The sequence below is a fragment of the Salvelinus alpinus genome, chromosome 4, assembly GCF_045679555.1.
Source record: "Salvelinus alpinus chromosome 4, SLU_Salpinus.1, whole genome shotgun sequence".
Lineage (NCBI taxonomy): Eukaryota > Metazoa > Chordata > Actinopteri > Salmoniformes > Salmonidae > Salvelinus > Salvelinus alpinus.
This window is the reverse complement of record NC_092089.1, coordinates 94452720-94478395: the sequence shown is the minus strand read 5'-3', so window position 1 is coordinate 94478395 and position 25676 is coordinate 94452720. Positions and strand designations below refer to the sequence as shown.

The following is a 25676-nucleotide window of genomic DNA, read 5'->3' as shown; positions in this document are numbered from 1 at the left end:
TCACCCAGATAGGCCAGTCGTGTGAGAAACTCGTCATCATGCAAGCGGTCAGACAAGGGAAAATTATAGTCAGTAAAGAAAACTTTAAGCTCATCTCTCAATTAAAAAACGTGTCGATATTTTTCCCCTTGATAACCAGCACACTTCTGTATGTTGTAAAGGCGTTACATGGTCGCTACCCATATCATTGCACAGTGCAGAAAATACATGAGAGTTCGGGGGCCTTGTCCATTCTCACTATAGTGTCCAAAACGTCTTTCAAGCTGTCAGGCATTCGCTTGGCAGAAAAAGCCTCTCGGTGGATGCTGTAGTGCACCCAAGTAGCGTTGGGAGCAACTGCTTGCACGAGCGTTACCACTCCACTATGTCTCCCTGTCATGGCTTTTGCACCATCACTAGAGATACCAACACATCTTTACCAGCAAAGTTAATTTGATGTTACAAAGCTGTCCAGTACTTAAAAAATATCCTCTCCTCTTGTCCTGGTTTCCAGAGCTTTGCAGAAGAGGATCTTCCTAAATTGACCCCCCATAAACGTAACAGACATATACCAGGAGCTGTGCCAAGCCCGCCACGTCTGTTGACTCATCCAGCTGTAATGCATAGAATTCACTGGCATGTATGCAAAGCAGTAATTGTTTCACAACATCTCCTGCCATGTCACTGATGCGTCGTGAAACAGTGTTGTTTGATGAAGGCATTGTCTGTATAGATTCTTTGGCCTTTTCCCCTGGTATTGTCCCAGCCATATCCGCGGCAGCAGGAAGAATTAATAAGTCCTCCACAATAGATGGGGCTTGCCTGTTCTAGCCACTTGGTAGCTCACCATATAAGTCACTTCTAGTCCCTTCTTATTAATGGTATCTGTTGATATTATACATGTCTTACTACTTGAAAATCGTCTTAATTCTCGCTCAAAAAACTTGTGTGGCTTATTTTTGAAATCGTCATGTTTTGTTTCTAAATGTCTGCGCAAGAGTGAAGGTTTCATTGAATTGTGAGATAGTACTTTTGCACATATAACACACGGTGGCTGAGGAAAGGCACTACTCCCAAAATAAGTGAACCCCAAATCAATGTAGTTCTCATCATATTTACACCTCTTCGATGGTCCAACGTCCCTGTCTGTTGTTCGGTGCTTCCCCGGGTAAGGGGGCAGTAGCTCTTCGGCTGCATCAGATTCACAACTGGCAGTGTCCATGCTAGCTGGGCTAACAACACATGTAGAATTACTGATGCTAGCATTGGATGTGCTTGTGGAAGCAGAATAAATTGTGTCGTCGACATGTGCAGGTGTAGTACCGCTGGTAGTAGCAGTACTACCAGTAGAGCTGGTACGTGTCTCTATGGATGCGGGCCTTACTAAATCACTGTTAGAAAATGTGGAGAAAAAAATGTGAATCACATTTTTATTTGGCGTACCCCCGACGGCATTTTCCTACACCATCACAATAAATCCATTGTTTATTTTCGACAGGTCTGAAGAAACATGATATGAAGAAAATATTTATATATTTCCAAAGAACATAATAGCATCAAATCAAACTTTATTTGCCACATGCGCCGAACACAACAAGTGTAGACCTTACCGTGAAATGCTCACTTACAAGACCTTAACCAACAGTGCAGTTCAAGAAGAAGAAAATATTTACCAAGTAGGCTAAGATAAAAAGTAATAATAAAAAGTAACACAATAAGAATAACAATAACGAGGTTATATACAGGGGGCACCGGTACCGAGTCAGTGTGCAGGGGTACAGGCTAGTTGAGGTACTCTGTTCATGTAGGTGGGGGCGAAGTGACTATACATAGGTAACCAACAAACAGCGAGTAGCAGCAGTGTACAAATTGTCCGGTCGCGATTTTTATTAATTGTTCAGCAGCAGGCTTGGGGGTAGAAGCTGTTGAGGAGCCTTTTGGTCCTAGACTTGGCGCTCCGGTACCGCTTGCCATGCCATAGCAGAGAAAACAGTCTATAACTTGGGTGACTGGAGTCTGACAATTTTCTGGGCTTTCCTCTGACACTGCCTATTAGATAGGTCCTGGATGGCAGGAAGCTTTGCCCCAGTGATGTACTGGGCCATTCGCACTACGCTCTGTAGCGCCATACGGTCAGATACCGAGCAGTTGCCATACCAGGCGGTGATGCAACCGGTCAGGATGCTCTCGATGGTGCAGCTGTAGAAACTTTTGAGGATCTGGGGACCTACGCCAAATCTTTTCGGTCTCCTGAGGGGGAAAAGGTTTTGTCGTGCCCTCTTCACGACTTTCTTGGTATGTTTGGACCATGATAGTTCGTTGGTGATGTGAACACCAAAGAACTTGAAACTCTCGACCCACTACACTACAGCCCCGTTGATGTTAACGGGGGCCTGTTCGGCACGCCTTTTCCTGTAGTCCACGATCAGCTCCTTTGTCTTGCTCACATTGAGGGAGAGGTTGTTGCCCTGGCACCACATTGCCAGTTCTTTGACTTCCTCCCTATAGGCCGTCTCATCGTTGTCGGTGGTTAGACCTAGCACTGTTGTGTCATCAGCAAACTTAATGATGGTGTTGGAGTCGTGTTTGGCCACGCAGCAGTGGGTGAACATGAACAATAATCTGAGTTGTCCTTATGTTCATTCTATAGTTAGAGGACTCCTGATATCTCCAGGAGTGATAAGTATATATTTTTTGTCTTTATCTGTTCTAGTACTTTCGTTTTGCTAGCTTGGGCCATCTACTTTAAGTGGTGTCTTTGGAACTGCCGATCTGTGGTCAAGAACGCAGAGTTCATCTTTAGTGCCTTGACTTGTTGTCCCTGACGGAGACATGGATCAGCCCAGAGAACATTGCTACTCCAGCTCCTCTTTCTTCATCTGACTATGTTTTCTCTCATAGTCCCAGATCATCTGGTTGTCACGTGATGGCACAGGTTTACTCATTTCTCCTAAATGAAGATTTTCTCTTTTCTCCCTCTCTCACCTGTCCATCTCAATTTAACTCCATGCTGTCACTGTCACTTGTCCACTCAAGCTTAACATTGTTGTAATCTATCGTCCACCAGGTGCCCTTGGAGAGTTCCTCAATGAGCTTGACACCTTGATAAGCTAATTTCCTGATGATGGCTCACCGCTCTTTGCTCTTCGCACCTGGCAACTTCAACCTCCCGACGTCTGCATTCGATTCATTTCTTTCCAACTCGCTCTTTTCCCTCCTTGCCTCTTTTGACCTCACCCTTTCTTGACCTCATCTTTACAAGAGGCTGCTCGCCTGCTAATCTCACTGCAACACCCCCCCCCCAGGTCTCTGATCATTACTTTGTTTCCTTTTCTGTTTCCCATTAATCCCAACCCTAACCACCCAGCCCCTACCCAGATGGTCATGAGCCATCGCAATCTTCGCTCTCTCTCTCCCACTACTCTCTCCTCTTCCATCCTATCATCTCTCTCTTCTGCTAAATTCTTCTCCCTCCTGTCTCCTGATTCTGCCTCTTCGACCCTACTCTCCTCCCTTTATGCATCCTATGAGACATCCCACGGTCCCGTGTGGCTCAGTTGGTAGAGCATGGCGCTTGCAACGCCAGGGTTGTGGGTTCATTCCCCACGGGGGGACCAGGATGAATATGTATGAACTTTCCAATTTGTAAGTCGCTCTGGATAAGAGCGTCTGCTAAATGACTTAAATGTAAATGTTAAATGTCTATGACTCGGACTGTCCCCTTTCCTCCCGGCCGTGACTCATTCCGAGCTTACAGAACAGGGCTGCGGGCAACTGAGCAAAATTGGATGAAAACTAAACACCTGGAGAATCTATCATCCTTTCACTCCCTCTTCTCTACCTTCTCTGTATCTGCTGCTAAAGCCACTTTCTATCACTCTAGATGTCAAGCTTCTGCCTCTAATCATAGGAAACTCTTTTCCACCTTCTCCTCCCTCCTTAATCCTCCACCCCCTTCCCCTCCCTCACCCTCCACCCTCTCTGCGGACTACTTTGTCAACCACTTTGGTTGACGACGTCTGCTACTCATTCACTCAGCCTATTGATTCCACTGGTCTCACTCACACAGAACTACCCTATGCCCTGACCTCTTTCCTCCTCTCCACCCTTTCAGGGCTGGGCTGGTCTCAGGATATGCACACACTTGAATTGCATCCTACCTGGCAGGCCGCTCCTACCAGGTGACGTGGAGAGGATCTTTGTCTGCACCACATACTCTCACTACTATTGTCTCCCAGGGCTTGGTTCTAGGCCCTCTCACTCGGCTCCATCGTATCTTCACATGGTCTCTCATTCCTATGCGGATGACACACAACTACTTTTCTCCTTCCCCCCTTCTGACACACAGGTAGTGACAAGCATCTCTGCGTGCCTGGCATACAGTATATCTCAACTTGGATGTTGGCCCACCACCTCAAGCTCAACCTCGACAAGATGGAACTGCTCTATCTCCCAGCGAAGGCCTGCCCGCTCAAAGACCTCTCCATCACGGTTGACAACTCCACAGTGTTGCCCTCCCAGAGTGCAAAGACTCTTGGCGTGACCCTAGACAACACCCTGTCGTTCTTTGCAAACATCAATGCAGTGACCCGATCCTCCAGGTTCATGCTCTACAACATCTGTAGAGTACGACCCTGCCTCACACAGGAAGCGGCGCAGGTCCTAATCCAGGCACTTGTCCTCTCCTGTCTGGACTACTGCAACTCGCTGTTGGCTGGGCTCCCTGGTTGTACCATCAAACACCTGCAACTTATCCACAAAGCAGCAGCCTGCCTGGTTTTAAAATTTCCCAAGTTCTCTCATGTCACCTCGCTCCTTCGCACACTCCACTGGCTTCCAGTTGAAGCTCGCATCCACTACAAGACTACGGTGCTTACCTATGGAACAGCAAGAGGAACCAACCCGTTCTGCCACCTCATGTCTCTTGACCCTCCCACCCCTACGGGAGGGCAGCTCCCGTTCAGCCCAGTCCAAGCTCTTCTCTGTCCTGGCACGCCAATGGTGGAACCATCTTCCCCCTGAAGCTAGGACAGCAGAGTCCCTACCCATCTTCCGAAAACATCTGAAACCCTACCTCAGTATCTTAAATAATCCTCCTCCTCACTACGACCCCCCCCCACCCCCCAAAAATGATATATAAAAAAATAACAGTTAACCAGCACTTGCACTTGACCCCCCCCTTCTAGCTCTGACTCTACTGATAGCTGCGTTATTGAAGAAACATGTACTTCATATGACTGTGATATGTGGTTGTCTCATCTAGCAATCTTAAAATGAATGCCCTAACTGTAAGTCGCTCTGGATAAGAGCGTCTGCTAAATGACTCAATGTAAAATGTAAATGTTTGGCCCTGATCTGGCTATGCCATATGGCTGTGGGCTACACTAGTTTTATTTAGCAGACAAGATTTGCTTAGAATTACGTGGCACTATTTTATATGATTTTATAGTATGAAGAATACAATTGAACACAGCTGAAGAAAATAGAAAGGATGTTATTTCCAAACGATTTGAAGGAGTGCGCACATACGGCTATTCTGTGTTGAACGGTTAACAAAGAAACAGGTCCTCCTATATGCTTAATTTCAAGTTATTTATGCAACTTTACTTGTGATACAAATGTTGGGCTGTATGTTTGGATTTTTAACACATTCTAAAGCTGCATGATGCCACTCGAATGATGATTTGAAAAAAGTTGTATGTAAGGCATGAGCTCTGCTTTGTTTTTTGTGTGCAGGCTGTACACACTCCATCAGTCTCTCATTCACAATTTGACAAGCACTTAATGCCTCGAATTTCCCGGCTGCATCCCCTTTGTGTGACTGTAATGGCCCCTAAATAAATCCATGCCTTTTGCGGCCAGTGGCTGTTGTGCCCTTGGGCTGAGTATAATAATTATAATTCCCTTCTCCCGGTTGCGTGCCGAAACGCGCCTCACTCACATGGCTCTCCGTGAAAGGCTACAAGAGAAGACAGACACATTGGGGACGCAACTGCGCGCATCCTTATCCAATTCCAAGGTGCATATTTAAGATATTGGATGAACTGTCCACATTTACTTTTCGTCATTCAACAACATGAGTAGGCCTACCGAACAGCAAAAGCACTAGCCTATGTCAATCTACTATCCCCCATAGTACAAAAGTTGACCTATTATATTCTGTGCGATAAATAAATATTCCAAACACAGTCTGGGACAGTGTGGGATGCGCTAGATCCCAGATTAATACAACCACTAGCAACAAAACAACTGTTTAAGCAATGAACCTGATGCAACAGATGAGAACATTTACCTTCACATTGACGGGCTATTTCTTCACATTATAAGTGCAGCAGCAATGCACACAGTTAGGCTCTATACCCGTTGTAAAGTGGTTTACTGTGCTTTATTTGAAGAAGTTATTTGGCCACTTTAGTTGTGATGCAAACCTTATCAAAACATATAGGCCTATGGGCTAGGCTACATGAGGTGTGCCACTATGATTAGAAAAAGTCACAAAAATAAATAATTCACTGTTTGCCTTTAACTGGGCATCATTCACAAGTGATAATGTATTATTCACAAGTGATAGGTTAATATTGTCACCCATCAGACTATTCTTGATTTAATCTTGTCTTTACATATTGTAACGTGTGCCCTGAGAGTCGGGAAGCAAGTTCAGGGAGTGAATGCTTTAATAAATAAACGTAACATAATACCAAACAAGAAAACACGAACAACGCACAGACATGACACTGAAACAGAAACAATGACGCCTGGGGAAGGAACCAAAGGGAGTGACATATATAGGGCAGGTAATCAGGGAGGTGATGGAGTCCAGGAGAGTCTGATGATGCGCAGGTGTGTGTAACGATGGTGACAGGTGTGCGCCATAACGAGCAGACTGTTGACCTAGAGACCGGAGAGGGAGCACACGTGACACATATACTAAATAATATATGCGTGAAATTTGATTAGATTTAGAATGGATCATTATCATGCACCTGTCTGGAAACAGGGGCAGCGGAAAAATACATGTCATCTATTCACTTAAAAAGCGAACGGAGGACGCTTTTCACGTGGTTCATTTTTATGCCAGCCAGGTACTCCTGTTGTAAAGAGAAGCAATGTGCTTAATATTAGGAAAGTTAATAGAGGCCATCACTCTGTTTTCTCACGCAATTGCTTAGCCTATATAAATGTTACGCAACAGGAGCTCATGGGCTCTCATGATTAGATAAAGTGTTTGATTCGATTTTCGAAATACATTTGCATTGATGTCAGAGTGATTAGAGGGACAATAGAGTGCTGAGTACCAGGCAGTTAGCAGGTTTGGTAAGCTACTAATGACCATCAGCAGCATCAGAGCTTGGAGAAGCCTAATTACTGTGACCGCCGGTGTGGTGTGTGCGCGTGTGTGTGTGTGTGTGAAAAAGAGCAAGAGAGAGGGAGCGCAAGATAGAATTAAAGTGAATCATAAATAAATCACATCACAAAACTACCAAATCCGAACCAGTAAAACATACCTACATTAATACATCATGAACTTTATAATCAGCAACTGTAGGGATTGACCTCCCAATCACCTCGATCAGCTCCATCATCAGGATCAATATTCATGGGAGTTTCATAAAGTCACACCACCATCCACAGGACTAGAGGGTAGGAGATGTATATGAGTTAGGGAGGGATGGAGGAGAGCTGGAGGAGGGAAGGAGATTGGTAGGAGGAAGAGGAAGGGGAAGAAGAGGGGAGGATGAATGGGAGGAGGAGGGATGGAAGAGGAAGGGGGGAAGGATAGGAGGATAGGAGGAGGATGATGGGAGGAGAAGGGGAAGAGGAGGATGGGAGGATGAGGGAATGAGGGGAGGAGGGTATGAGGAGGAGGATGGATGAGAGGTCAGACAGCCAGTAATCTATCTCCTTGTAGTATGAATCACGAACAAGAACACTTAACCTCCTGTAAAAACATTTGTTCCTTCACCTCTGATAATCTCACCCCTTCTCTCTCTCTCTCTCTCTCGCTCTCTGTCTCTCTCTCTCTGTGATTGACCCCCCCTCTCTCTTTCGCTCTCTCAGTCTGTGATTGACCCCCCCTCCCCTCCACTCTCATTCTGTCCTGCTTGGTTTTCCCATGCTTATTATTTATGCTTCATTCTTTATTTTCCCCCCTCTCTCCCTCTGTCTCTCTCTGTCCCTCTCTCAATGCCTTCATAAGGCATTCTCCCTCCCTCCCTCCCTCCCTCCCTCCCTCCCTCCCTCCCTCCCTCCCTCCCTCCCTCCCTCATCTAATTTTGATCAATTACTCCATGAACTGGTGCTGGTGTTTCTTGGGAGGATCAGACAGGCTAAATTACACATCACTTGTCAAGAGGATAAAAAAATGTACAGCAGGAAATTCAGACCCATAAAATATCACTTGTTTTTTATACAGGAAAGCCTGCCTATTGTATTTGAGAATTTTACCAATTAATGTACGTAAATATGACATTTCACTATGATAATACCAAAAGTTCAACTAATCTAGGATTTAAGATTACAGTAAAATTACTAGGCCCATCATAAAAGCGCAAAATGAAAAATCCTATAATCAACATAAATCAAATACTGATCTTTAGGGTAGATTAGAATGAGGCGTTCCACCATCTGTACATTCCAATTCCTTCCTACCATTCCATTTCGCAGGAAGGAGGAGAGAGGGCTTAAACCCTACGTCTAATTTGAATATCCCCTTAATATGGAGGTTGTAAAGGAAATGTGACTGGCTGTAGATACTGTATCTGAGAGTAAACTGAGTGTGTGTGAGAAAGAGGCATGTACATGCTCCCCACCTCTACCAGAGTTTTAATCAAAAGCAGCTCAATAAAGGACTGAATTAGACAGAGTAATAGACATCCTCGCTACTGCACTCTACTGTTATTGTATTGGTGTGTGTGTGTGTTGGTGTGTGTGTGTGTGTTTATGTGAGATAGAGAGTGCGAGAGAGAGAGACCGAGAGAGAGAGAGCGAGAGAGAGACACAGACCACTTCTGGGACAATTGGAAAACACTAAACAAACAACAACAGGAAGAGTTATCTATCCAAAACGGAGATGTATGGGTAAACCACTACTCCAATCTTTTGGGCTGTATAACAAAGAACAAACAGCAAAAACATATACATGATCAAAAATAATCTACTATTAAAGACTACCAGAACCCACTGGATTCTCCAATTACATTGAATAAACTACAGGACAAAACACAAACCCTCCAACCCAAAAAGGCCTGTGGGGTTGATGGTATCCTCAATGAAATGATAGAATACACAGACCACAAATTCCAATTAGCTACATTTAAACTCTTTAACATCATCTTTAGCTCTGGCATCTTCCCCAATATTTGGAACCAAGGACTGATCACCCCAATCCACGAAAGTGGAGACAAATTTGACCCCGATAACAACTGTGGGATATGCATCAACAGCAACCTGGTAAAATCCTCTGCATTATCATTAACAGCAGACTGGTACATTTCCTCAGTGAAAACAATGTACTGAGCAAATGTCAAATTGGCTTTTTACCAAATTGCCATACAACAGACCACGTATTCACCCTGCACACCCTAATTGACAAACAAACAAACCAAAACAAAGGCAAAGTCTTCTCATGCTTTGTTGATTTCAAAAAGCTTCTGACTCAATTTGGCATGAGGGTTTGCTATACAAATTGATAGAAAGTGGTGTTGGGGGAAAACAAATTACATTATAAAATCCATGTACACAAACAAGTGTGCGGTTAAAATTGGAAAAAAAACACACACATTTCTTTCCACAGGGCCGTGGGGTGAGACAGGGATGCAGGTTAAGCCCCACACTAGAAGAGTCTGCAACACCAGGCCTCACCATATAGAATCCGAAGTAAAATGTCTACTGTTTGCTGATGATCTGGTGCTTCTGCCCACAATCAAGGAGGCCCTACAGCAGCACCTAGATCTTCTGCACAGATTCTGTCAGACCTGGGCCCTGACAGTAAATCTCAGTAAGACAAAAATAATGGTGTTCCAAAAAAGGTCCAGTTGTCAGGCAAGGGCCTTTTGTGCCAATTTTTTTTTTCTTCTCTCGACATACCAATTAGGATCTGCCTAAAAATACTTGAATCAGTTATAGAACTCTTTACAGTTGTGAGGTCTGGGGTCCGCTCACCAACCAATAATTCACAAAATGTGACAAACACCAAATTGAGACTCTGCATGCAGAATTCTGCAAAAGCATCCTCTGTGTACAACATCAAACACCAAATAATGCATGCAGAGCAGAATACGGCCGATACACGCTAATTATCAAAATCCATAAAAGAGACGTTAAGTTCTACAACCACCTAAAAGGAAGCGATTCACAAAACTCCCATTACAAAGCCATCAATCTACAGAGAGATGAACCTGGAGAAGAGTCCCCTAAGCAAGCTGGTCCTGGGGCTCTCTTCACAAACACAAACAGACTCCACAAAGCCCCAGGACAACAACACAATTAGACCCAACCAAATCATGAGAAAACACAAAGATACAGTACCAGTCAAGAGTTTGGACACACTTACTTATTCAAGGTCTTTATTTTTTACTATTTTCGACATTGTAGAAAATAGTGAAGACATCAAAACTATGAAATAATACATATGGAATATACAGAATATAGCCCTATTTGGTAAAATACCAAGTCCATATTATGGCAGGAACAGTTCAAATAAGTAAAGAGAAATGACAGTCCATCACTACTTTAAGACAAAAAGGTCAGTCAATACGGAACATTTCAAGAACAAGTGCAGTCGCAAAAACCATCAAGCGCTATGATGAAACTGGCTCTCATGAGGACCACCACAGGAAAGGAAGACCCAGAGTTACCTCTGCTGCAGAGGATAAGTTCATTAGAGTTAACTGCACCTCAGATTTAAGCCCAAATAAATGCTTCACAGAGTTCAAGTAACAGACACATCTCAACATCAACTGTTCAGAGGAGACGGTTGAATCAGGCCTTCGTGGTCGAATTACTGCAAAGAAACCACTACTAAAGGACACCAATAATAAGAAGAGACTTGCTTGGGCCATGAAACCCGAGCAATGGTCATTAGACCGGTGGAAATAGCCTTCCTATTTTAAAAACTTTTTTGCTTGTGATTCTATATGGGTTATTTCATAGTTTTGAAGTCTTCACTATTATTCTACAATATATAAAATAGTCCAAATAAAGACAAACCCTTGAATGAGTAGGTGTGTCCAAACTTTTGACTGGTATTGTAATTATTTGACACATTGGAAAGAATTAACAAAAAAACAGAGCAATCTAGAATGTTATTTATCCCTAAACAGAGAGTACACAGTGGCAGAATACCTGACCACTGTGACTGACCCAAATTTAAGGAAAGCTTTGACTACGTACAGACTCAGTGAGCATAGTCTTGCTATTGAGAAAGGTTGCCGTAGGCAGACCTGGCTCTCAAGAGAAGACAGGCTATGTGGACACTGCCCACAAAATGAGGTGGAAACTGAGCTGCACTTCCTAACCTCCTGCCCAATGTATGACCATATTAGAGAGACATATTTCCCTCAGATTACAAAGATCCACAAATAATTTGAAAACAAACCCAATTTTGATAAACTCCCATATCTATTGGGTGAAATACCACAGTGTACCATCACAGCATCAATATGTGTGACCTGTTGCCACAAGAAAAGGGCAACCAGTGAAGAAAAAACACCATTGTAAATACAATCCATATTTAATTTTATTTATTTTCCATTTTGTACTTGAACTATTTGCACATAATATGACATTTGTAATGAATTTATTATTTTGGAACTTTTGAGGGTGCAATGTTTACAGTACCTTTTTACTGTTTATTTCACTGTTGTTTATACTCTACTTCACTTGTTTTGGCAACGTAAACATATGTTTCTCATGCCAATAAAGCCCTTAAATTGAAATTGAATTGACAGAGAGAGAGAGAGAGAGAGAGAGAGAGAGAGAGAGACAGAGACAAAGAGATTGTGTGTGTGTGTATTTGTGTGTGTGTGCTTCTAAGGTTCTAAGGTCCATCTACTATATGCTAGACATTGATACTAATGCCAGTAATACAGGTACAGATTGAAGTCCTTTCATTTCACAGTCTGCCTGATATAAAAATGACAAACAACGTCTTGCTCTCTCCACCCCTCTGTGGAATACTAGTCAGATAGAACTTTGAGAGAATGGCAGTTAAATGGCACATGTAGTGCACTACTTTTGACCAGGTCCTATGGACTTTACATAGGAAATAGGGAATAGGGAATAGGGAGCCATTTGGGACACACATAGTCTTTCAGCTTGTTAATATTCTGTTGCTGTATTTTAGTCTTCTCCTGTCCCTGTCCTGTCCTAACAGCATCCCCAGCCCTGCTGACTGATGACTGCGGACTGCTGACTACTGACTGATGCTTCACACATACCTAATCAGTACTGAGCCCAGAAATACTACACTTAATGTCAGAGAGAGAGAGAGAGAGAGAGAGGAGAGAGAGGAGGGAGGAGAGAGAGAGAGTATTGGTTTTTGTATGTATGTGTGTGTAAATGTGCGTGTCCCTGCTTTGAGGAAAACACAGACCACCGTCACTCACAAGGCCTGTGAGTTCTCGTTCTCCGTGGCAGACGTGAGTAAGACATTTAAACGTGTTAACCCTTGCAAGGCTGGTGAGCCAGAGGCCATCCCAAGCCACGTCCTCAGAGCATGCGCAGACTAGCTTCCTGGAGTGTTTATGGACATATTCAATCTCTCCCTATCCCAGTCTGTAGTCCCCACTTGCTTCAACATGTCCACCATTGTTCTTGTACCCTAGAAAGTGAAGGTAACTGAGCTAAATGACTATCGCCCCGTAGCACTCACTTCAGTCATCATGAAGTGCTTTGAGAGGCTAGTTAAGGATCCTATCACCTCCACCTTACTTGACACCCTAGACCCACTACAATTTGCATACCGCTCCAACAGATCACGGATGACGTTATCGCCATGGCACTGCACACTACCCCATCTGGACAAGAGGAATACCTATGTAAGAATGCTGTTCATTGACTACAGCTCAACATTCAACATCATAGTGCCCTCCAAGCTCATCACTAAGATCGGGGCCCTGGGTCTGAATCCCTCTTTGTGCAACTGGATCCTGAACATCCTGATGGGCCGACCCCAGGTTAGTGAAGGTAGGCAACAACACCTGCGCCACGCTGACCCTTAACACGGGGGCCCCACAAGGGTGAGTGCTCAGCTCCCTCCTGGACTCCCTGTTCACCCATTACTGAGGGGCAATGCACGTCTCCAATTCAATCATCAAGTATGCAGACGACACAACAGTGGTAGGCTTGATTAACAACAACGAGACGGCCTATAGGGAGGAGGTGAGGGCCCTGGCGGAGTTGTGCCAGGAAAATAATCTCTCCTTCAACATCAACAAAATTAAGGAGCTGATCGTGAACTTCAGAAGACAGCAGAGAGGGCACATTCCCATCTGCATTGACAGGCTACAGTGGAGAAGGTGAAAAGCTTCAAGTTCCTTGGCGTGCACATCACAGACAACCTGAAATGGTCCCTTCACACAGACAGTGTGGTGAAGAAGGCACAACAGCGTCGTCAACCTCAGGAGGCTGAAGAAATTCAGCTTGGCCCCTAAGTCCCTCACAGACCTCTACAGATGCACCAATGAGAGCATCCTGTCAGGCTGTATCACCGCCTGGTACGGCAATTGCACCATCTGTAACCGCATCAAAGCTGGGACTGAGATACTGATAAACAGCCTCTATCTCCAGGCCACTGTTAAATAGTCACCACTAGCTGGCCTCCGCCCAGTACCCTGCCCTGAACTTAGTCACTGTTACTAGCCGGGGAACTGTTACTCTACCTTGCACCTTAGAGACTGCTGCCCTATGTACATAGTCATTGAACACAGGTCACTGAAATTATGTTGATATACTGTTTTACCCACTTCGTATGAATATACTGTATTCTAGTCAAGGTTCATTCTATATAACTACTGTACACACTATTTCAATTGACATAGTGTCCATTCTGTCTATACACACCAATATATACATATAAAGTACCAGTCAAAAGTTGTGGATTGACTGACCTTCATGTCTTAAAGTAACGATGGACTGTTGTTTCTCGATGCTTATTAGAGCTGTTCTTGCCATAATATGGACTTGGTATTTTACCAAATAGGGCTATCTTCTGTATACCACCCCTACCTGGGGAGGCAGGTAGCCTAGTGGTTAGAGCATTTGGCCAGTAACCAAAGGTTGCTAGATCGAGTCCCCGAACTGACAAGGTAAAAATCTGTCCTTCTGCCGCTGAACCAGGCAGTTAACCCACTGTTCCTAGGCTGTCATTGTGAATACGAATTTGTTCTGAACTACCTTGCCTATTTAAATAACGCTTAAAAACAAATACCTTGTCACAACACAACTGATAGGCTCCAATGCATTAAGAAGGAAAGAAATTACACAAAATAACTTTTACCAATGTCCTGGCTGCCACAAATACCCGAACTCAACCCAATTGGGATGATTTGGGATGAGTTGGATTGCAGAGTGAAGGAAAAGCAGCCAACAAATGTGTGGGAACTCCTTCAAGACTGTTGGAAAAGCATTACAGGTGAATCTGGTTGAGATAATGCCAAGAGTGTGCAAAGCTGTCATCAAGGCAAAGGATGGCTACTTTGAGGAATCGCAAATATAAATATATTTTGATTTGTTTAATAGTTTTTTGGTTACTACATGATTGCATATGTGTTATTTCATAGTTTTGATGTCTTCACTATTATTCTACTGTGGAAAATAATTTCAAAAAGAAAAAGCCTGGAATGAGTAGGGGTGTCAACTTTTGACTGGTACTGTATATACAATTGAAGTCGGAAGTTTAAATACACTTAGGTTGGAGTCATTAAAACTTGTTTTTCAACCACTCCACAAATTTCTTGTTACAAACTATAGTTTTGGCAAGTCGGTTAGGACATCTACTTTGTGCATGACACAAGTAATTTTTCCAACAATTGTTTACAGACGGATTATTTCACTTATAATTCACTGTATCACAATTCCAGTGGGTCAGAAGTTTACATACACTAAGTTGACTGTGCCTTTAAACAGCTTGGAAAATCCCCCAAAATGATGTCGTGGCTTTAGAAGCTTCTGATAGGCTAATTGACATCATTTGAGTCAATTGGAGGTGTACCTGTGGATGTATTTCAAGGCCTACCTACAAACTCAGTGCCTCTTTGCTTGACATCATGGGAAAATCAAAAGGAATCAGCTAAGTCTGATTCATCCTTGGGAGCAATTTCCAAATGCCTGAAGGTACCCCCTTCATCTGTACAAAAAACAGTACGCACGTATAAACACTATGGGACCACGCAGCTGTCATACCACTCAGGAAGGAGACACGTTCTGTCTCCTAGAGATGAACGTACTTTGGTGCGAAAAGTGCAAATCAATCCCAGAACAACAGCAAAAGACCCTGTGAAGATGCAGGAGGAAACAGGTACAAAAGTATCAATATCCACAGTAAAACGAGTCCTAAATCAACATAACCTGAAAGGCCACTCAGCAAGGAAGAAGCAACTGCTCCAAAACCGCCATAAAAAAGCCAGACTACAGTTTGCAACTGCACATGGGGACAAAGATCGTACTTTTTGGAGAAATGTCCTCTGGTCTGATGAAACAAAAATAGAACTGTTTGGCCATAATGACCATCATCATGTTTGGAGGAAAAAGGGGGACGCTTGCAAGCCGAAGAACACCATCCCAACCTTGAAGCACGGGGGTGGCAGCATCATGTTGTGGGGGTGCTTTGCTGCACGAGGGACTGGTGCACTTCACAAAATAAATGGGATCATCAGGGAGGGGAAATTATGTGGATATATTGAAGCAACATCTCAAGACATCAGTCAGGAAGTAAAAGCTTCTTCCAAATGGACAATGAACCCAAGCATAAAGTTGTGGCAAAATGGCTTAAGGACAACAAATTCAAGGTACTGGAGTGGCCATCACAAAGCCCTGACCTCAATCCTATAGAGAATTTGTGGGCAGAACTGAAAAAGCATGTGCGAGCAAGGAGGCCTACAAACCTGACTCAGTTACAGCAGCTCTGTCAGGAGGAATGGGCCAAAATTCACCCAACCTACTGTGGGAAGCGTGTGGAAGGCTACCTGAAATGTTTGACTCAAGTTAAACAATTTAAAGGCAATGTTACCAAATACTAATTGAGTGTATGTAAACTTCTGACCCACTGGGAATGTGATGAAAGAAATAAAAGCTGAAATAAATAATTCTCTCTACTATTATTCTGACATTTCACATTCTTAAAATAAAGTGGGGATCCTAACTGACCTAAGACAGCGAATTTTTACTTGGATTAAATGTCAGGAATTGTGAAAAACTGAGTTTAAATGTATTTGGCTAAGGTGTATGTAAACTTCCGATTTCAACTGTATATGTATACATACAGTCATATGAAAAAGTTTGGGCACCCCTGACAATTTCCATGATTTCCATTTATAAATAATTGGGTGTTTGGATCAGCAATTTCATTTTGATCTATCAAATAACTGATGGACACAGTAATATTTCAGTCGTGAAATTAGGTTTATTGGATTAACAGAAAATGTGCAATATGCATCAAAACAAAATTAGACAGGTGCATAAATTTAGGCACCCCAATAGAAAAATCACATCAATAGTTAGTAGAGCCTCCTTTTGCTAAAATAACAGCCTCTAGACACTTCCCATAGCCTCTAATGAGTGTCTGGATTCTGGATGAAGTTATTTTGGACCATTCCTCCTTACAAAACATCTCCAGTTCAGTTAGGTTTGATGGTTGCCGAGCATGGACAGCCCGCTTCAAATCATCCCACAGATTCTCAATGATATTCAGGTCTGGGGACTGGGATGGCCATTCCAGAACATTGTACTTGTTCCTCTGCATAAATGCCTGGGTAGATTTTGAGCAGTGTTTTGGGTCGTTGTCTTGTTGAAATATCCAGCGCCGGCGTAACTTCAACTTTGTGACTGATTCTTCAACATTATTCCCAAGAATCTGCTGATATTGAGTGGAATCCATGTGACCCTCAACTTTAACAAGATTCCCAGTACCGGCACTGGCCACACAGCCCCAAAGCATGATGGAACCCCCACCAAATTTGACTGTGGGTAGCAAGTGTTTTTCTTGGAACGCTGTGTTCTTTTGCCGCCATGCATAACGTCCCTTGTTATGACCAAATAACTCAATCTTTGTTTCATCAGTCCACAGCACCTTATTCCAAAATGAAGCTGGCTTGTCCAAATGTGCGTTTACATACCTCAAGCGACTCTGTTTGTAGCGTATGTGCAGAAAAGGCTTCTTCCGCATCACTCTCCCATACAGCTTCTCCTTGTGCAAAGTGCGCTGGATTGTTGAACGATGCACAGTGACACCATCTGCAGCAAGATGATGTTGTAGGTCTTTGGAGGTGGTCTGTGGGCTGTTTTTGACCGTTCTCACCATCCTTCGCCTTTGCCTCTCCGATATTTTACTTGGCCTGCCACTTTTAGCCTTAACAAGAACTGTGCCTGTGGTCTTCCATTTCCTCACTATGTTCCTCACAGTGGACACTGACAGCTTAAATCTCTGCGATAGCTTTTTGTAGCCTTCCTCTAAACCATAATGTTGAACAATCTTTGTTTTCAGGTCATTTGAGAGTTGTTTCCAGGCACCCATGTTGCCACTCTTCAGAGGAGAGTCAAAGAGAACAACAACTTGCAATTGGCCACCTTAAATACCTTTTCTCATGATTGGATGCACTTGTCTATGAAGTTCAAGGCTTAATGAGATCACCAAACCAATTGTGTGTTCCAATTAATCAGTGCTAAGTAGTTACAGGTATTCAAATCAACAGAATGACAAGGGTGCCCACATTTTTGCATAGCCTATTTTTCACATCTGATTTAATTTCATACAACTTAATATTGCTACACTAAAAATCTTTGTCTGGACAATACCCCAGTACTCAGATTTTATTAGAAAATGAATGGCATGCCACTGTGATCATTTTCTGTGACGACAGAGTAAATTATTATGCAGCCTCAGACATTAGGAACACCTTCTTAATGTTGAGTTGTTCCGCCTGCTTTTGCCCTCAGAACAGCCTCAACTCAGCAGGACATGGACTCTACAAGGTGTTGAAAGTGTTCCACAGGGATGCTGGCCCATGTTGACTCCAATGCTTCCCACAGTTGTGTCAAGTTGGCTGGATGTCCTTTGGGTGGTGGACCATTGTTGATACACACAGGAAACTGTTAAGCATGAAAAACCCAGCAGCATTGCAGTTGTTGACACACTCATACTGTTGCGCCTACCACCTCCTACCATACCTGTTCATAGCACCTCCTACCATACCTGTTCATAGCACCTCCTACCATACCTGTTCATAGCACCTCCTACCATACTGGTTCATAGCACCTCCTACCATACCTGTTCATAGCACCTCCTACCATACCTGTTCATAGCACCTCCTACCATACCTGTTCATAGCACCTCCTACCATACCTGTTCATAGCACCTCCTACCATACCTGTTCATAGCACCTCCTACCATACCTGTTCATAGCACCTCCTACCATACCTGTTCATAGCACCTCCTACCATACCTGTTCATAGCACCTCCTACCATACCTGTTCATAGCACCTCCTACCATACCTGTTCATAGCACCTCCTACCATACCTGTTCATAGCACCTCCTACCATACCTGTTCATAGCACCTCCTACCATACCTGTTCATAGCACCTCCTACCATACCTGTTCATAGCACCTCCTGCCATACCTGTTCATAGCACCTCCTACCATACCTGTTCATAGCACCTCCTACCATACCTGTTCATAGCACCTCCTGCCATACCTGTTCATAGCACCTCCTACCATACCTGTTCATAGCACCTCCTACCATACCTGTTCATAGCACCTCCTACCATACCTGTTCATAGCACCTCCTACCATACCTGTTCATAGCACCTCCTACCATACCTGTTCATAGCACCTCCTGCCATACCTGTTCATAGCACCTCCTACCATACCTGTTCATAGCACCTCCTACCATACCTGTTCATAGCACCTCCTGCCATACCTGTTCATAGCACCTCCTACCATACCTGTTCATAGCACCTCCTACCATACCTGTTCATAGCACCTCCTGCCATACCTGTTCATAGCACCTCCTACCATACCTGTTCATAGCACCTCCTACCATACCTGTTCATAGCACCTCCTACCATACCTGTTCATAGCACCTCCTACCATACTGGTTCATAGCACCTCCTACCATACCTGTTCATAGCACCTCCTACCATACCTGTTCATAGCACCTCCTACCATACCTGTTCATAGCACCTCCTACCATACCTGTTCATAGCACCTCCTACCATACCTGTTCATAGCACCTCCTACCATACCTGTTCATAGCACCTCCTACCATACCTGTTCATAGCACCTCCTACCATACCTGTTCATAGCACCTCCTACCATACCTGTTCATAGCACCTCCTACCATACCTGTTCATAGCACCTCCTACCATACCTGTTCATAGCACCTCCTGCCATACCTGTTCATAGCACCTCCTACCATACCTGTTCATAGCACCTCCTACCATACCTGTTCATAGCACCTCCTGCCATACCTGTTCATAGCACCTCCTACCATACCTGTTCATAGCACCTCCTACCATACCTGTTCATAGCACCTCCTGCCATACCTGTTCATAGCACCTCCTACCATACCTGTTCATAGCACCTCCTACCATACCTGTTCATAGCACCTCCTGCCATACCTGTTCATAGCACCTCCTACCATACCTGTTCATAGCACCTCCTACCATACCTGTTCATAGCACCTCCTGCCATACCTGTTCATAGCACCTCCTACCATACCTGTTCATAGCACCTCCTACCATACCTGTTCATAGCACCTCCTACCATACCTGTTCATAGCACCTCCTACCATACCTGTTCATAGCACCTCCTACCATACCTGTTCATAGCACCTCCTACCATACCTGTTCATAGCACCTCCTACCATACCTGTTCATAGCACCTCCTGCCATACCTGTTCATAGCACCTCCTACCATACCTGTTCATAGCACCTCCTACCATACCTGTTCATAGCACCTCCTGCCATACCTGTTCATAGCACCTCCTACCATACCTGTTCATAGCACCTCCTGCCATACGTGTTCATAGCACCTCCTACCATACCTGTTCATAGCACCTCCTATCATACCTGTTCATAGCACCTCCTACCATACCTGTTCATAGCACCTCCTACCATACCTGTTCATAGCACCTCCTACCATACCTGTTCATAGGCACTTAAATATTGTGTCTTGCCCATTCACCATCTGAATTGCACACATACACAATCCATGTCTCAATTGTCTCAAGGTTAAAACATCCTTCTTTAACCTGGCTCCTCCCCTTCATCTACACTGATTGAAGTGGATTTAACAGGTGACATCAATAAGGGATTGTAGCTGTCACCTGGATTCACCTGGTCAGTCTATGGCACGGAAAGAGCAGGTGTTCCTAATGTTTTGTACACTCAGTGGATATATATTTATATTCCGAACTCTGACATTACTTGTTCTGATATTTCGTAATTTCTTTCTTTTAATATTTTGGGGATTTGTGTTTACTGTTTTGTATTGTTAGGTATTATTGCACTGTTGGAGCTAGAAAAACAAGCAGCTCGCTGCGCCTGCGATAATATCTGCAAAATATGTGCATGCGACCAATAACATTTTATTCCCTTTTTTATATGCTCCAGCAGCAGGGTCTTTTAATATCAGTAGTGATAAGCGGTTGCTAAGAGGTTGCTAAGCGGTGGGGGCTGCATTCTGAAGTGGAGAGGATTCACTTCTGAGCGAGAAGAGATGTTCGTCATCATGCGCCTCCAAAATGAGTCCCAAATGGCATCCTATTACCTATTTGGAGGACTACCTTTAATCAGGACCCGTAGGGCTCTGGTCAAAACTAGTGCACTATATAGGGAATAGGGTGCCATTTGGGACACAAACCCAATCTACAGCCAGAAGCCTGCCAGCACCTCACAGCTCTTTACAGCCCCTAACAGACAGGATTACAGGATTACAACTCTGCCTGGAGGAAGGAAGCCTTTTTGATGAATGGTGATACATGGAAATGAACTTGTATAAGAGAGAGAAAAGCAGGATGTCCAGAATATGCCATACAAACAGCTTTACATGTGAATAGGGATGTGTAAATACACACAGTTTCCTTTCCTCTAGCCACTTTGCCCTGTGTGTGTGTGTGTGTGTGTGTGTGAGTGTGTGTGTGTGTGTGTGTGTGTGTGTGTGTGTGTGTGTGTGTGTGTGTGTGTGTGTGTGTGTGTGTGTGTGTGTGTGTGTGTGTGTGTGTGTGTGTGTGTGTGTGAGTGTGTGTGTGTGTGTGTGTGTGTGTGTGTGTGTGTGTGTGTGTGTGTGTGTGTGTGTGTGTGAGTCTGTGTGTGTGTGTGAGTGTGTGAGTGTGTGTGTGTGTGTGTGTGTGTGTGTGTGTGTGTGTGTGTGTGAGTGTGTGAGTGTGTGAGTGTGTGAGTGTGAGTGTGAGAGTGTGTGTGTGTGTGTGTGTATTCCAGTAGTGGCAGCAGTATGGGTGTGTGTTGACTTAATTAGGTCTGCTCGTTTCCTCTCCCCAACACAAGTTGATTAGTGATACCAGCTGTCCCCAGTCTCTCTCTCTGTGTGTGTGTGTGTGTGTGTGTGTGTGTGTGTGTGTGTGTGTGTGTGTGTGTGTGTGTGTGTGTGTGTGTGTGTGTGTGTGTGTGTGTGTGTGTGTGTGTGTGTGTGTGTGTGTGATTTCTGCATTTGCGTATATGTGTGTGTGTGGAAGTGTTTGTATGTCTCCGTGCCATTTATTTTGCCAGCAGCCAAACCACACCATGCCAGTTCTCTATGATTACCACTGGCAACTGGACCCAGACTGGAGCCAACCACAACCCAGGAGACCAAGATGGCTGACCATGGTAATCCCCTAGTCCTTTCTACCCTCCGCTCCTCTCCTCCCCCTCTCCTCTCCCCACTCCTCTCCACTCTCCCCAATCCCCTCTCTGCCCTCTCTCCCCACTCCTCTCCACTCTCCCCAATCCCCTCTCTCCCCACTCCTCTCCACGCTCCTCTCTCCCCCCTCCCCTCTCTCTCTGTTTTTACCTGTGTATATGTAGCATCCAGGCGTGTTAAATGAAGGTGTATTTACCTGTGTATATGTAGCATCCAGGTGTGTTAAATGAAGGTGTATTTACCTGTGTATATGTAGCATCCAGGTGTGTTAAATGAAGGTGTATTTACCTGTGTATATGTAGAATCCAGGTGTGTTAAATGAAGGTGTATTTACCTGTGTATATGTAGAATCCAGGTGTGTTAAATGAAGGTGTATTTACCTGTGTATATGTAGCATCCAGGTGTGTTAAATGAAGGTGTATTTACCTGTGTATATGTAGCATCCAGGTGTGTTAAATGAAGGTGTATTTACCTGTGTATATGTAGAATCCAGGTGTGTTAAATGAAGGTGTATTTACCTGTGTATATGTAGCATCCAGGTGTGCCCTTGCAGAACTGTTTCGACTTGTATGACAGCGTGACCTCTACGACCCCGGGGATGTGTCTGGGGGGAGTCTGCACCCGGATGGCGTGGGCTGTGATCAGCTACAGAGGGGGACAGAGGACAAAAAAGTTTTTCTTGTTACATATGTACTTCGCTTGTCATTACAGACCCCATAACATGTTCTATATCAAAGTGAAAGAAATAGACGTAAAAAGATTTACAAGAGCCATAGACATTGTCCAGTTGACATGTAAGGTAGGATGTAGTTTATAAATGCACAGAAAACATCCAGATTGCCTTGGCTTTAGCTCAGAGGGCTAAGGCAGTCTTGAGCACCACGGACTCACTGTTTTTTGTTTGATTCTCTGTCGGTTACACACAGTCACACACACAGTCATACACAAACGCACGCACGCACGCACGCACGCACGCACGCACGCACGCACGCACGCACGCACGCACGCACGCACGCACGCACGCACGCACGCACGCACGCACGCACGCACGCACACACACACACACACACACACACACACACACACACACACACACACACACACACACACACACACACACACACACACACACACACACACACACACACACACACACACACTGATAAATGTGCTACTGACCTCACTCCAGACTAGCATGGTACCAAATATGACCTGGAGTCCATCAAAGAAGTTTTCTCCTATGATAATGACTGTGGCCCCGCCTGTAGTCCAGCCCTCACTGGGGCTGATCGCCTTGATACAGGGGGTGGCTGTGAGGGGAATAGGGGGAGGGAGGGAGGGAGTGTGTAGGGGAGGGGGGAGAGAGAGATCCGAAATGTAGTTTTAACGCAGAATCAGGAATACAAGGTACAGTACAGTTTCTCCTTTCTGATTGTATGAAGAGAACAACTAAATTCTCCAATTCATAAGCAGGTCTGCTGTGAGGAGTAATACTGATCCCTGGATCTTATGATTACAGGCTTTACATTACTGGATCAGATTGGAGAAAAGAACAGCAGTGGAATTAAAAATAAATAAAGGCTTAATTTCCTCTACTTTACAGAGCCTCAGCTTGTCAGACATGATGTCATTCTAGAAAGCAGGGTAATCCACTTTACTACAGAATGACTATTCCTCGTCTCTCTGCTGTCTCTCTCTCTCCGCTCTTTCTTCACCCTCCTCTCTCCCCCCTCCTTCATCTGCCTCTCACCCTCTTCATCTCGCCTCCTCTTCATCCTGCAATACTTTTCATAGACAATGAAGGTGTGTGTGTGTGTGTGTGTGTGTGTGTGTGTGTGTGTGTGTGTGTGTGTGTGTGTGTGTGTGTGTGTGTGTGTGTGTGTGTGTATGTCAACCATATGGTGAAACATGAATCCATGTGATAGGGTTCATATTTGGGGTCCTCCTCTCTGCCATCTGTTGTGTTCGTTGCTCATTGTGAAAACAGATTTTTCGATTTTTTTTGCAAATTGAAACTAAATAAAAACAGAAATACCTGATTTACATAAGTACTCAGACCCTTTGCTATGAGACTTGAAATTGAGTTCAGGTGCGTCCTGTTTCCATTGATCATCGTTTCTACAACTACATTGGAGTCCACCTTTGGTAAATGAAATTGATTGGACATGATTTGCAAAGGCACACACCTGTCTGTATTAGGTCCCAAGAGAGCAAAAAACAAGCCATGAGGTCGAAGAAATTGTCCTTAGATCTCCGAGACAGGATTGTGTCGAGGCACAGATCTGGGGAAGGGAACGGGAGAAACTCCCCAAACTCCCCAAATACAGGTGTGCCAAGCTTGTAGCGTCATACCCAAGAAGAAACGAGGCTGTAATCGCTGCCAAAGGTGCTTGAAGGAAGTACAGAGTAAAGAGTCTGAATAATTATGTAAATGTCATATTTCTGTTTTATTTTGTTTATTTTTTTGCTAAAATGTCTAAAAAACTGTTTTTTCTATGTCATTATGGAGTATTGTGTGTAGATTGATGAGGGGGAAAAAACTATGTAATCCATTTTAGAATAAGGCTGCAACCTAAAAAAAATTGGAAAAAGTCAAGGGGTCTAAATACTTTCTGAGGACACAGTATGTATATGTGTGTTAACCTGGGGAAATCTTTGGGCGGAGAGAGAGAGAGAGCGAGAGAGAGAGAGATAGAGGCTAGAGGATAAACCAAACCAGGTCTCATAGGAAATAAGCTCAGCGTTGTCTTTAAGCTTCCTGGGGCCTCATAAGAACCACAGTCCTGCTTTGACACATGGTCCTCATAAGACACTATGGCAGTTCTAACAAGAGCCAGCCACTGGGGGAATACAGGATTCACTGCTGCTCTCATCATCTCATCCTCTCTCTGTTCTCTCACTGAGAGTTAAGAATCACAGAGGGAAAAAAGAGAGGGAGGAGAGGGGGTGAGAAGAGAGGAAAAGGAAGTGAGAAGGGAGAGAGATAAAAGAGAGACAAGGGAGAGAGAGAAGTGGGGATGAGAAGAGAGAGAAATAAAGTGTGGAAAGAGGGAGAGGAGAGGTAGTAATAGAGTTGAGGAGGGAGAAAAAAGATAGAGAGAGAGAGACATATAGAAAAGAGTGAGAGAGGGGGGAGAGACATATAGAAAAGAGTGAGAGAGGGGGGAGAGAGACATATAGAAAAGAGTGAGAGGGGGGAGAGACATATAGAAAAGAGTGAGAGAGGGGGGGAGAGAGACATATAGAAAAGAGTGAGAGAGGGGGAGAGAGACATATAGAAAAGAGTGAGAGGGGGGGAGAGAGAGACATATAGAAAAGAGTGAGAGAGGGGGAGAGAGAGACATATAGAAAAGAGTGAGAGAGGGGAGGAGAGAGAGACATATAGAAAAGAATGAGAGAGGGGGGGAGAGAGACATATAGAAAAGAGTGAGAGAGAGGGGAGAGAGACATATAGAAAAGAGTGAGAGAGGGGGGAGAGAGACATATAGAAAAGAGTGAGAGAGGGGGAGAGAGACATATAGAAAAGAGTGAGAGGGGGGGAGAGACATATAGAAAAGAGTGAGAGAGGGGGAGAGAGACATATAGAAAAGAGTGAGAGAGGGGGAGAGAGACATAGAAAAG

General features: G+C 44.2%; 1 protein-coding gene across 3 annotated transcripts in view; it reads right to left on the bottom strand.

Annotated features, from left to right (window-relative positions):
• Positions 1-25676, bottom strand: part of LOC139574692 (transcription factor COE1-A-like) — a 111431-nt gene that overhangs the window by 31660 nt on the left and 54095 nt on the right. For all 3 annotated transcript variants that reach the window (XM_071399498.1, XM_071399499.1, XM_071399500.1), the window contains exons 9-10: positions 23235-23365; positions 22574-22700 (exon numbers count right to left, since the gene is read on the bottom strand). In XM_071399498.1, coding sequence (XP_071255599.1) covers positions 22574-22700; positions 23235-23365 — 258 coding nt within the window. The remainder of the gene's footprint in view (positions 1-22573; positions 22701-23234; positions 23366-25676) is intronic.